The sequence below is a fragment of the Gopherus flavomarginatus genome, chromosome 3 (assembly GCF_025201925.1).
Source record: "Gopherus flavomarginatus isolate rGopFla2 chromosome 3, rGopFla2.mat.asm, whole genome shotgun sequence".
Classification (NCBI taxonomy): domain Eukaryota; kingdom Metazoa; phylum Chordata; order Testudines; family Testudinidae; genus Gopherus; species Gopherus flavomarginatus.
In genome coordinates this window covers 160,702,341-160,715,831 of record NC_066619.1, presented here as the reverse complement: position 1 = coordinate 160,715,831, position 13,491 = coordinate 160,702,341, and the positions used below count along the sequence as shown (strand labels likewise).

The 13,491-nt window shown below is 40.3% G+C and overlaps 1 protein-coding gene across 13 annotated transcripts in view; it reads left to right on the top strand.

The window, feature by feature from the left end:
* MAPK10 (mitogen-activated protein kinase 10) overlaps positions 1–13,491 on the top strand; it is a 265,869-nt gene that overhangs the window by 234,761 nt on the left and 17,617 nt on the right. For 11 of the 13 annotated variants that reach the window (XM_050945171.1, XM_050945170.1, XM_050945168.1 and 8 more), the window contains one exon: positions 11,025–11,057. The exons of the other annotated variants lie outside the window; for them this stretch is intronic. In XM_050945171.1, coding sequence (XP_050801128.1) covers positions 11,025–11,057 — 33 coding nt within the window. The remainder of the gene's footprint in view (positions 1–11,024; positions 11,058–13,491) is intronic. 13 annotated transcript variants of the gene reach the window in all.

The following is a 13,491-nucleotide window of genomic DNA, read 5'->3' as shown; positions in this document are numbered from 1 at the left end:
AATATATCCTTTAATTTCTATTGTCTTTTTTGCTTACTTTTTAAAAGCATGTATTTTAATATGAAAATTAAAATATTTGACATGCTGCCAAATTTATTTTACAGACATGCTCATATTTCAATTCCAGATGCCGATTCTAGGTATCATTCCCTTCCTTAATCATCTTCATTGAATTGAATTTAATTCAGAATGGCTTTAATGCTTTTTGGAACTCGCATGGACTTGCTTGCACTCTCTTTTTCTCTGTCTTCATATCTGTTCTCTCCTTGCTCTTTCATGCCATTCTTTCAGTCTTGACATTCCTGTCTGTCCAACCTTGTGCAATTCAAAGTCACTCATTGACGGTGTACTGCATCCTCTAACTGTAGAAGAGATAGAGGTCCTTTTCACAAGCTTCCAAGTTGCCACATCTCTTCCTGTTTCTCCTGAACTTCACCTTAGCCTATGTTTTGTGCTAAACCCTGCTCATTTTATTCTGTTTCATTCTTGTATGCCTCCCTTACACCTCACTGTGACAATTCTACCCTTCTTTCTGAACAATCTCCCATCGTTGCTGACTCCAGGGCTGCTCCACCAGCGGCAGCTCTGGTGGGATCACTAATGTGACAAAATGGCAATGACTGCCAGATCTTCTTACCACTTTGTCATCTAATCTTGCTCATGGTGGATTTCCTGATGTACTGGTAGAAATGCCAGTAGCCATCAGAGACATTTTCACACTAGTTGTCCACACCACAGGTTTATCTTCTTATAGCCTCTGTGGAGCTGAGCCTAGGACAGGGGAGAGGGGAAAGTGCCCTGAAATCCAGTATGCAAAGTCAGAACAATAATGGATGGAACAAGCTTTTCTGGTTGATTTTCATCATGTCCAACAAGGATACAGTGACAACCATTGGGCAACCATTAAGAGTTTGATACAGTGCCTGCTGAAGAAAAAGAAGAGATTCCTGTGAATTTAGCTTGCAATGGATCAGACTTTTTATGCTTCTCATGTCCAAAATTATTAATTAAAGTAAGCAAGTTTGTTTTGAATGGAAGCCCCACGCAGTTTACAGCATAGGGGGACTGTCTCACGTTTAAAGTTGTTGTACTGTATTGTTATAGTATGTATCTGTGGGCACCTGAGTCTCTACCGCCTTCACCTTGTGTCACCAGTTATACCTGTGCAAAGTGGAAGAAGAAGAGCTCTGTGGCGCTTAAAAGCTTGTCTCTTTCACCAACAGAAGTTGGTCAGTAAAAGTTATTACCTCACTCATCTTGTCTCTCTCATATCCTGGGGCCAACATGGCTACAATAACACTGCAAACAAAATGTGTATGAAATTCTACCAAATCAATTTCTCTGCTCTCTTCCACTGGGGGAAGAATTTCAGGCCCATTTTGCACTCAGCAAATGTATACATGTTTATGCAAGGTGCAAGGAAATGGAGGATGAGGCCCACACTATTATTGAAAGGTCAGATTCTGCCACCCTGACTTGTGCTGAGTAATTCTATGTTCCAGAAATCCCCCCATTGATTTCAGTGGAATAAGGTGCTGTTCAATGTGAGTACATCTGGAAGAATCTGACCTGAGGTGAGCATAGTGTTGTGTCTTTGCAGCACTTCATCTGGCAGTGAGATCGCTTGGAGAAGGAGCAATGCATTGGCTAGTGATTGTTGAAATTTAAAGCAATTGGTTTTTTGGCCCAGTTATTTTTTCTAATTTGTTGACTGTGTCTGAATTGCATCTTTTCAGAATGTCTCTTTTCTGTTCACACATCTAGTTCTTTGCCCAACTGACTTGTAGTGAACAAACCTGCTGAAAATCAATTTCCTCAGGTGTTATCTCCATCTGTCCTGCCACAAATACTTCTTCTTTAAGACATGCTATGTCTTGTTCTTCCAACATGTGCAGCACACTATAGAATTGTGTCTCAATACCTTGGCAGTGAATCATTAGTGAGCCGAATTGATGCCATTTTTCTATCATTCAGAGACCCCATTCAGTTCATAGCAGCTATAAAAGGAAAGAAGATTACATGTTAGCATAAACAGGGGAGAATGGACCAAATGAATATTTATTTTATTTTGTGCAAGTCATGTGTGTCTAATTATAGAAAGAGCCTGACTACTTCTAGGGCACCTTAATTTACAGATCTCATTTCCAGTGGGAAAATTAAACCAATGACTCTTGATTTTATTATTGACAGTTTATTAAATCTTAAATTTCCATCTGTTCCAGTAATTTGGCATTGCTTCTAAGACATTAATGTTGCTTCAGTGAAAAAAAGTTTCACTTTTGCCTGAACATCAATCCAATTTCTAACTTTCTGCTCTTGGCTAAAGAGCTGGTGTCATAATGGCCTTTGGTTCATGTACAAGGAAGATACCAGCACATGATAACTTTGGCAATAAAATTGTTTTTCCTGCTTAAAAGTCTGCAATGACTTATTTCCTCTTGGTTGAAGCTATGGCAGAATCTTTGACGGTCATTGCCAAGCCTTGGATGTTGATCATGCCAATCTCTTGAAACATCTTAACTATCTTGTTGGAGAATCTTCTGCCGTTTTAACATAGCACAGAGACTGAGTGTGCTATAAATTATTATTTTGTGTGAGTTAGTTTCTACTTTGACATGTTCTATGGCCTCCCTGAAGGGTCTCTCTTGTGCTAACTGTATTTCTTTTTGTAAAGCTGCCTCTTGTAATTTTTCACCATTGTGATACAAGATAATGTACCAGAGTTAAAGCAGTGACATTATACGCTGTGTCCCCCTCTGACTTGATTTCCCTGTATTATAGTTGTGTTGGAGGTTTGGAATGTGAATGACTAAACATTTTTCAACATTGCATTTAAATATACATGATGAAGTGACTATGGAAATTGTTATCTTTCATTGTACTCTTATTAGATCTTGTAAGCCCACTGGTCTTGAGTCTAGGTAATACTAGTATGGGAAACCTCCAAAGAAAATACACATTTGCTAAGAAGTGCCATGGTGATTCATTAGACAGTCTTGCCCCTGAGTCAGTCTACACTGGACCAAAGCTGCAGAATTGGTGCTGACTGCTCCTGGTCATTAAACTTCCTTGGCTAGTTTTTGCAAGAATAGAGATCTAGATTCCAGTGCCCTGAACAAGTTGCAAGTTGATAATTCCAGTCTGTGTACCTAAAATCCCCCCTCCAATTTTAATTGAACAAAGCAGTCTTCACTTTCTTCCTAAACTATAGTGTTAGTGTTACTGTGTGCTGTGGAACAACTGGTGTGTGTCAAACAACTGATGCATTTCAGTAAGGATTCTTTTTCAACAGCAATGGGTCCAAAACAAAACTCTGGCTCTAAACCTCCTGAACTTTGGAGGGTGAGCCTGGAATCCAAATCCCCTTCTGTATCTAAATTTTGCAGCTGAACCCTATGTCTGGAATGAACAGTAAGAAAAACTTAGATCCAAACAGTAGAAATATGTGTGTTGAAATCCAGATACAGAAGCTATGTCTTAGCCCTTCTCTACCATTGGCACAGTGTGTAAAGCTTGTATGCCTTATTTGAAATGTTTTGTGTCAATGTAAGCCTATCATTCACATTTCACTGAATGGATTTATAGTCTCCCCTTTTGCAGTTAAGGAACAAGCTTCACCAAGGTCTTGATTTTTGTGACTGTGTGTCTTAACTGTGCTGAGAGTCTGTTTGTATCAAGGGAAGAAAGTAAAGGAAACATATTACTGTCTAGAACAATTTATTCAAGCAATTTAGACTCCATGTTTCTTTGTGAATTATTCATGAGCAGGTTTAGAATTTGTGTTCATTGTTGGAATTATTTGACAAATGACTTATGCAAACGTATATCAGCCTGAGGATTGCTTGGGAACTATTTGAGAGTGTGTTATACTTAAGTCTCTGTTTTTGTTGTGTGATCATACGATATTGTTTCTGTTCCTTGACAAAAAGATTCCCAGTCCTGCAAAAGAGATTGTTTGTTTGCATTGGTAGGCATGATGTTTTCTCTTTCTGTAAAAAGGTTTGCAAACAGAAATTCACTTCCATAAACGCTTCTGGAAAGTGATTTAAAGAGGTTGGAAATATAGAGAAGTGAAGTCACAGTTTTCTTCAAAGGAATATATATTTTGCAGGATTTGTCAAACTCTTATACTGAATATCCTTGAGGTGTAATCCCTGAGGTACTCTAATGATCTGGAAATTTGACTATTCTAACTCTTTGCTCCTTTAATTATCTAATATACTAATTCATAGATTTTTGCTTTTTCAAAATTCTGCTGCACTGCCATTTACCTTTCAAAACTATTCCAAAACTCTCTTTATTTTTTCATTCTATTCTACTGTCTTTGTGTTTAGATTTAGCATTGATTTTTTTTTTAATGATTTGACTTTTAAAGAAATTAAGGGTTTGGGATATTCCTGAAGCAATAATTCTGTGATTGTACTTAGTCCATTATGAGTTTATGTTGAAGTAGAGCCACAGTAGGGAATTTGCCTGTTGAATATCACTAGAACAAACGGAACTGTTCACTGAGAGCAATTTAATGGATTTGCCTTTTTTTCCCGTTTGTGAATTGTCCATGAAATATAGGGGTGTTTTGAGTTTTGCTTAGTATTTGCAATTGTTTGATGAATGCATTTTACAAGTATTGAGGCCTGTAGATTTTTTGTACAACTGTTCTTAGAGCATTTGATCATCAAAATTCAGTCTGTGCAATTGTTGCCTCTTTCAAAATTCAGATCTCTCGCATGGTTAGGCTTTGGTTTCCTAAGAGACTAAATCTTTATGAACAAGAATTTAAGAAAAAAGCCTGGAAAAAGTCTGGCCTTCTGTGCCTGCAGAGAAGGCCGGCATGTTTATAGTCAGAGGGCCAGATTCAGATACCCCTAATTGGATTAAATAATACTGTATTCAAGGTGAACAATAAGATGTCAGAATTTATTTATCAGGCAGAGGATCAGGAGCACTATAAGGAAGCTTAAAACATATTAGGGCACTTTAAATCTTTTCCTGTCTTCTTTTACACAGGAAAGAACATTATATTTGACTATGTATAGGGCTCCCAGATTTTAAATATTACTGGGTTCCTTCCTGACAAAGCTGTAAATCAGATTTATTAGCTGTCTAGCATACTTTTCATTCAGTTTTCTCCCATAACAGCCATACCAAATAATATCTGTGCCTATTACTATGCATCCTCCCTTCTTCCTCCTTGCCTGGCACTAACGCTTGCTGGATATCCATTTTTCTCCGTTAATTGGTGGCTTTAGTTAGTAGACTCTTATTCTTTTCAGTGAACCACTCACTAGAGTGGGACAAAGGCATGGAGGGAGACCCAAAGGGGATCTTAGCAGGTGTGTGTTACTCAGGGTAATCCTGCCCCTGTTAGATTATTACTAATGTAGTAATATGGTCAACTGGCCCTGATGGAAACTGCAACTGGCCCCTTTTCTGGGGTGCCAGGTTGGAGGAGGGTCCTTCCATCATCCTCTCCCACAGCATCTTGTGATCCCACTCAGGACCCCACAATCTATTCCTGAATAAGGAATTCTAGCTTTGACGCATTGTGAGTTGCTAACCTCAGGTGAACAATACAAATGGCCCGTTCTCCTTTTCTTCTCCACCACTCAACTATTCATTGACAAAGATGTGAAATGGAGACAAGCAAAATTAAAGAAATTGCAGTAGCTGTTGGGCACAGAAAGACAAATTAGCAATAGGACCACTGTTAATGGAGATGCCCTGGAAAGGACTAAAGATGTGCAGAGTCAATTGTTAACATTGCTATACTTGTACCCGTGTGTGTGTGTTTGTTTTCGTGGAACAGTTGTCCATCATCCTAGACAGCAGAGTTAAATAGTTAGACCTGCTGGGCTCAAACCCAGCCAGTAATTTGGGTTAGGCCAAATTATGGTGTGTTCTTGTGTGGTATATGAGGAGAAAGTGATCCCAAATAACTGTCCCATGCAGTTGTGTATCTGATGTTTTCGGTAGTACAGCAACTGCTCTTTCTTACCTCCCCCTTGGATGCGGGCTATCTGATGCAAAGAAAGTGAATGATGGCCAGTTGTGGAGGGGAAAGCATTCTGCCATATCCTCAGGAATGGTGCAAAGGTCACACTCCCACTTGGGGATGGTTAGTTCTGGGAGGGATTTCTGTGTCATAATAAGGCACAATCCTTCCTGGACTTTCTTGTAAGACTTTGCTGCTTGACCTGTCCTCCAGTGTGGGCTTGTGCCTGAATGGTATAATCTATTGCTCTCTCAGGCTAGGCAGGAAATGTGTGGGCCAGAGGGAACTGGCAACAGAGTATAAAGTGAGTGATAGGTTATACGAGATATAAGAATAGCTTTCACTGAGTCATTATTGTGTAAGATTGAGAATGCTGTAGAGAGATTCACTGAGGGCCTGATCCTGCTATCCATATTCACAGCAGGATTGCTTGTGGAGTGAGGTACTTCTCAGCACAAGAGTAGCAGGATCTGGTCCATATCTGTCTCAGGGAAGCCTGAATCTCCGACTGCAGAAGTGTTCAGCAACTGTTTAAAAAATGACAAGACTATAATAATGTTTTAAAATTCATTATTGAACCTGCACAGCCTGAAATAGGAATACTTTGCAGAATACCAGCATCTTTCAGTATTCATTTTATTGCCATGAGCAAACCCTTTCTCGTCAGGAGCTAATCTCTCTCCTTTTGTCAATCCGCTGTCTGCACTCCAGTGCCATACCTAGGGAAGAGTGAAGAACTGCAATAGCACTGCTCTTCACAGCTCCCTCTCTTCCTCCCTCAGACATCCCCCCCTCCCAAAAATAACAGAAAATAGGCAGAACTTGAAGCCAATCAAAACTCTTGGAAAATGTTCTCTTTCCAGAACTTCTCAAGTGGATTGATGGTGGAGTTTTTAAATTTCCCTACTGGCACTTATGATCTTGGCATGTGTCGTGTTAGCTCAGGTTGGTGAATTGATTTCTGTTTTGTAGCTCTTGATAAGCTTTCTTTGTTTAAAGTGAGGATTGAGGTAACTCTAGTAGTCTGCCTGATCAGGAGAAGAGTTGTTTTCAAAGTGCTGTATGTCACTTGACATAACCCATTGTGACAGCTGTAATCCAGTGGGACATGCCCCAGTGGGGGGCCTCTCCTGGAGAAAATTGAAGGAAATGCCCTGAAATTGCTTATTCACGGTCAGACAATGTGCAAGACAGCTTCATGTTTAGAGTGAAAGCAAAGGATTTTGTCAACGTTCAATCTAGAGATAAGGACCCTATGCATTTCCCCCAGATATACAGCATTATGAATGTATAAGGAAGAGCTAGGCAAGATCCGTCTAGTCAAATATGTAGAATACTGAGCCTGCTACCATCTCTTTTTTTAAGTCTATTAAAAGTTTATGGTCCTTTACACACTATATGGGGGCCAATACAATTCCAATGTCTCATCCTAATGGCAAAGACTATAATGGGACTGGGAGATGCGAGAAATGCAACTACCTTCTCTTTCTGATAGGTTTAATATGCTTAGCCTCTTGTGGTCTTCCTTGAAGTCAAGCCATGACCCCTTGCTACTAGAGGGAAATATATATTATTACTTGCAAGAAGTGCTCTTCACTTACAGTGAAGGTCACACAGCAGTTTGGCTCTCCCATGGAACTCTGTGCAGAAAGCCAACCAAAAATGCCAACCAGAGTCCTCAACTTCCAATAGCTCTGTAGCAAAATTGTCTTGCTGGTGTTTAGGAACAGGTTTAATACAGTTCCTGAGCCATAGATTTTGTGGAATGTCTGTGTGCGTGGCCTGGATATTGGTTTCTAAAGTCATTCCAGATAGACGCTTAGTTCTAACATATTCACACTTTTGGATCATGATTCCGACTCCATCAAAATGGTTACAGTACTTCTGTGGGTAGCATCACAGAATCAGCCAATGCGAAGTGTTCCAAGCTATTCTGAAACTGATTTGAACCACCCTATCCTTTATTAGAGTCATTTATATTCACAACCAATCTTTGATTAAAATAAGCATTTCCCCCTCCCACAGGTAATCTGTGTGTGCATGCCCATGTGCATGTGAATGTGTGTAAAACACAGGAATTTAGGAATTATCATACTAGATTAGACCCATGCTCCATCTAGTACAACATTCTGTCTCTTACAGTGTCCAGCACTGAAAGCTCCAGAGGAAGGGGCAAGAAACCCTCACAATAGGCAGCTGTGAGGGTAATCTGCCCTCCCCCCATGAAGGTATCACCCTAATCCTAGTGGTTTAGAAATTGGTTTAACGTGCACACATTCAAAATCCAGATTCCTTTAGACTGAATCAAGTTTTGTCTGTGTTTCAGTGATAGGATCAAAATAACATAGCTCTTTCCAATCTCATTAACATAAAAGTAACATGCATTTATGCTGACACTGGTAATATTTCAACTTTGTAACTGAACACCTAAATCCCCATTGACAGTCTCAAGTATCAACTTTTTTTCTGTCCTCTAGGTAAATGGTGGGAGCATTTTTCCTGTAATATTCACAATGTGGAGAATTCCTGCCAGTCAAACACTTAATGCGTTTGCTGTTTTCCCCCTGCCTTCGGTATGTGACAGTATAGATAAAAAGATACTAGCCCAGTGTCCTGTTTTCTGAGAGTGGCCAATGCCAGGTGCCCCAGAGGGAATGAACAGAACAGGGAATCAAGTGATCCATCCGTTGCCCATTCCCAGCTTCTGGCAAACAGAAGCTAGGGATGCTTCGGAGCATGGCTTTGCATCTTTGCCAGTCCTGGCTAATAGCCATTGGTGGACATATCCTACTATCCTATATTAGTATAGGAACTAAGATCACCTTGTGATGACAAGTATCAGAAGGGTAGCCGTGTTAGTCTGGATCTGTAAAAAGCAACAAAGAGTCCTGTGGCACCTTATAGACTAACAGATGTATTGGAGCATAAGCTTTCGTGGGTGAATACCCACTTCATCAGATGTATGTTGACAAAGTGGGTATTCACCCACGAAAGCTTATGCTCCAACGTATCTGTTAGTCTATAAGTTGCCACAGGACTCTTTGTTGCTCTTGTCAAGGCAAACATGAGCTGAACTTTAATTTGACTACTCAATCTTTAATGTGTCATGCTTCTTGAGGAGCCTGAGTGTTGGCCAAAATCTGGACCAGAACCACTGTAAGATTTCATCTGACTCAATAGATTATTTGGGATTGAAATGGGAGTTTCACTGCCCAGGTAAACAGTTCTATCCTCCTTGTGCACCCTAAACTCTCACTGAAGTTGGGATATGAGGGGGTGTAAGGTCTGCCTGATCAGGTCCCACAATAATACTCTGCACAGATATAATCCATTTCTCCAAAAAGCATTGATAGGCATAAATAAGTCTCATGGCATCCCTCTGAGGTAGGTAGCATTGCACCCATTTTGTGATTGGGAAAACCAAAGCTCAAAGATGTAAAGCGAGTTCCCAAGGTTACAGGAAATCCATTGCAGACCCAGAATTAGAATCCAAATCATTTAACTTCCATTTCTCTGCCCCAAGATCATCTTTCCCGGGTGTTCAGTGGAATAAGTGTGTCAGTTTCACTTCTAATTTTAAGCATATATCATTATATTACTTTAATGTTTATGGTAGTTAATTTGTCTTCAACATTTTTACTATAACCATCATGAATAAACAGCATACGTTTCTTGTATTCTTTCTCAGACGGCTATATTTTTTTCTACCAGGTGAAAATATTATTCTTGCTTCTAATTCATCCACATCTAGGGTATTCTGTTTATTGTACCATATCATGATATCACCCTAGTTGCATATTACTTCTCCACTGGCTCATTCTGTCTTTGGCAAACATTTCACTCAAAACATTGTTTTCATCTGTACAGATATCTTTTGTATGCTATAGGTTCTTCATCCTGTACTTATATTCTCCATGATAAAGGCCCAAATCTGGTATTCTGTTTTTTGTGTGTTCCCTAGTTTTTATCAGATGCTGTCTGCCTGGGTGTGTTTTAATCTGGTGTGTTTCACTTCTTCCTGAAGAAGGGATATTTCTGTGTTCTTCAGAGCTGCTGGTTTCATTTGCCATCTGAGTGACTGCACACTAGCTTTCACTTTCAAAACACTTCTGCTGGAGTGCTGTAATGCAGCTTTTGGTTTGGTCTGCCTGATGTCTAGTGGGATTTTATGTATCCTTGGTTTTAGAAGTTGTTTTTTTAACGGGGGAGGTGAGAGTGAGGTCACCTGTTCATCAGCATCTGAGTTACATTCTGCCATAGAAATGTTCCTGTTTTCCCTCCCTCTCTTCTCTCCCTTTTATAATAATTACAAAAAGCCATTTTAGCCAAACAAATTGCTGGTAGATTTCTGAGGGATATTGTACTCCTCTGCCCTGTCACCTACAGGGAGGGTTCAGCCCAATCCAGGAACGTTGGCTGGGTAGCGTCAGGAAAGATGCATTGCCATTGCCCCTGCACATTTGTTCTGTGACTCAATAAGGGAATTCAGTTCTCCAGGGGTCTCCCTCTTGCACCTTTCACTAGTGGTACATTTTAAGACTTCAAAAAATAATAATAATCACAACTCGAACTGTTGCAAAATGAAAAGGCATTTTTATTTTGCACCCCTTTATGAGAAGCCAAACCATTCACAGATTGTTTAACCTCACACCATTAACTTTTTGAGCCTCCCCGGCCTCCAGTATTCACATAATGATAGCTTTATAGTTGCCCAGCAGAGGGCTCCATAGCTTCCAAACCAAATTGCCTGATCCTGTGAACAACTGCAGTGCCAGGGCTTGTTCCAGTCAATCCCAAAATCTTTACTGTGCTGGTATTAACTATATAGAGTCACTAGCATCATCCCAGTGAGGGCAGAATTTGGCTACGTAGGAGGAAAGGGCTGTCAGTCTCATTCTTTTTCCTGTCCCATTACCAGCTGTAACTATGACAACACTCAGTTGGATGTGGTAGGGAAGGGAGAGTTCACTAGCATCTGGGTACCTGCTTAAACTTGGTGTTTATTAACTTTCCTTTCATTTTTTTTCCATAGTGGAGTGTTTTCTGCTCACCAGACTTTAAAAAGGTATTTATTGGATACAGTTGTCTCCTGTTTGTGTATCTCATCACATTAGGTACATCATGTATAGAAAAAAAAGTTGCTTAAATGATGTGAGAAGATAAATGGCTAGGTTTTTTATTCTCTTTTGTAGAAATTGTTTTTAAATGCAAGGAAAATTGAATATACAGTTAAACTATTTTAAAATGCATAATTTTTAGTAAAATGTAAAACTAAAGACTAAAAGTCAACCAACCAAACCAAACTACTATTTGTTGTAAACATGTGCATCAACAAAACCAAAAACCTGCACAACCCAAAATAGATTCCGTTCTTCGTTGTCCTTGCCACTTTTACATTTTAAAAATCAACCCATTTGGGGGAGAAAATGGCAGCATCCAGCTTTATTTAGGATAGCCACCTTTAGGGCTGGTCTGCACTCAGTGTTTGTAACCAATTTAACTATATCTGTTTAGAAGTGGTGTAACTCCCTAATGTGGACACGGGGATGCTGGCATAAAGGTACTTATATCAGTGTGGCTTATTTATAAGCACCTTTATACATGTATAACTGCACATACTGAAGAGTTGCCCCAATTTAACTGAATTGGTTTCTAAACCAATATAGTTAAATTGCTATAAATATTGTGTCTAAATAAGCCCTTACTGACACTGAATAGTACCTTAGGGGCAGATTATGAAAGGCACAAAGGTTCACACTCAGGCACCCATTTCACACTCTGCTAGGGTCCCAGATACTACAGCTGCTCTGTTGCAGTGTTGTGTCAGCACTAACATTATTAACCTCGATTTTTAGAACTCAGCAATAAAAGTTAGCTCAGCGTAAACTTGGCATATTCAGAGTGATTATCATTATTATTAATTATTATTATTTATTATTAAGCTACATGATTCCCATTAGCATTATTGCAAATCACATGAACAAATCCCTGATCATCATGCTAAGCATTGACTTAGCTGGGTGTCTTAACTCCCTGCATGCCCTCTGCAAATCTCCCCCTTGCAGTCCCACCGAAATGAAGGAGGCCGTTTTTGGAGTAAATATGTTACTCTACATGGGGCCACTCTACAATCTGGCCTGTAGTTTTCATTCTTAGGGCTAGATCCTGCAAATGGATCTCCCATGGGCAGAGTCCTGCACCCCTATGCAGCCCCACTGAATTCACCCATACGCTGCAGACACTATGCAGATTGTAGGGTAAATGTTCTGCATAATGATCAGGGATTCATTCATGTGATTCCCACTAACACTAATAGGAATCACAAGCTTAATATCTTATCCTCAGGCAGGGATAGCTAAATATTAGCTATCCCTGCCTGCCAAGTTTCTGCCAGGAGCCAAATTTTATAGCAGAGTTCTAAAATTCTGAAAATAGAGGTTAGTAATGTAACTGCTAATACAGCACTGGAACAGGTGAACCGGCTGGAGTATCTGGAACCCTAGTAGTGTGAACTCTGGAGTTTAGTCACTTATCTTTGACTACCTTGTTAGCTAAATAGGCATTTGATTTTGGGTTAGATTAGGTTGTGCCTGATCCGCCCAAAATACTTCAGTTCCCAGAGTGCGTTGATCTGTAAAATAATTATTGCTGCCATTCTTGTAGCGTCTTACATTAACTAAAGCTGCCTGCTTGATACGTGAGGTGGTGTAGATCAGCAGAGACACTAGCCAAAGATATGTTGATTATATGAGGAGGTGGAACAAATAATGTGCTTGAGAACACCCCTTCCTTTTTACTTCTTAATTGCATGCTTTAAAACAGAGGGAGAGCCCCCTCTGTTCTCCCTCACCTGGGGGAGCAACACTCCTCCTTCTTCTTGGATGGCATGGGAAGAGCTTCCCTGCCTGTTACAATCCATTTTAAACACTGCCTGTGTTCTTTGCAAGCTGTTTCCCAGAGCTCTTTAGATAGGAAGGTAATCATGGGATATTCTCTCCCAATTTCTCTTCTCTGCTTTGCTCCTGTCTCTCTGACAGACACACAGTAGTTCTGCTGGTGTGATTCAGACTACAGCTTGGGCAAATGTATCCCCTGCAGCCACCACCCAAAACCCAGAGCCAGCTGCTTAATGAAGCAGACAGCCCCTGTAGCTCTTGTGTGTGAATTCATAGACCTCGAGGGTTTCCTTGTCTGTCTCTTCTCCCCATGTGCTCTCCGCACTCCCTCATTACAGAATGCATGCTCTAGGGCTGGCAGGCTGGCTGAGCGACAGTCTGTCAAGTGTGCTGATCTGGAGGACCCTGGTTCATAGCATTCTCATTGTCACTGACGAGGCTAGAATTCTCATTCCTAAGTTGAGTGGTGAGCTTCACAGTGCCATGATCAGCAGGAAAGAGATGTCTTCAGCAAGGATTTCAGTGGCTTTGGCTGAATCTAGCACCGGCTTCAGGGTGACTAGCTGCTGCAGGCCAGGCTGTAATAAGGGACAGAGATGTGTT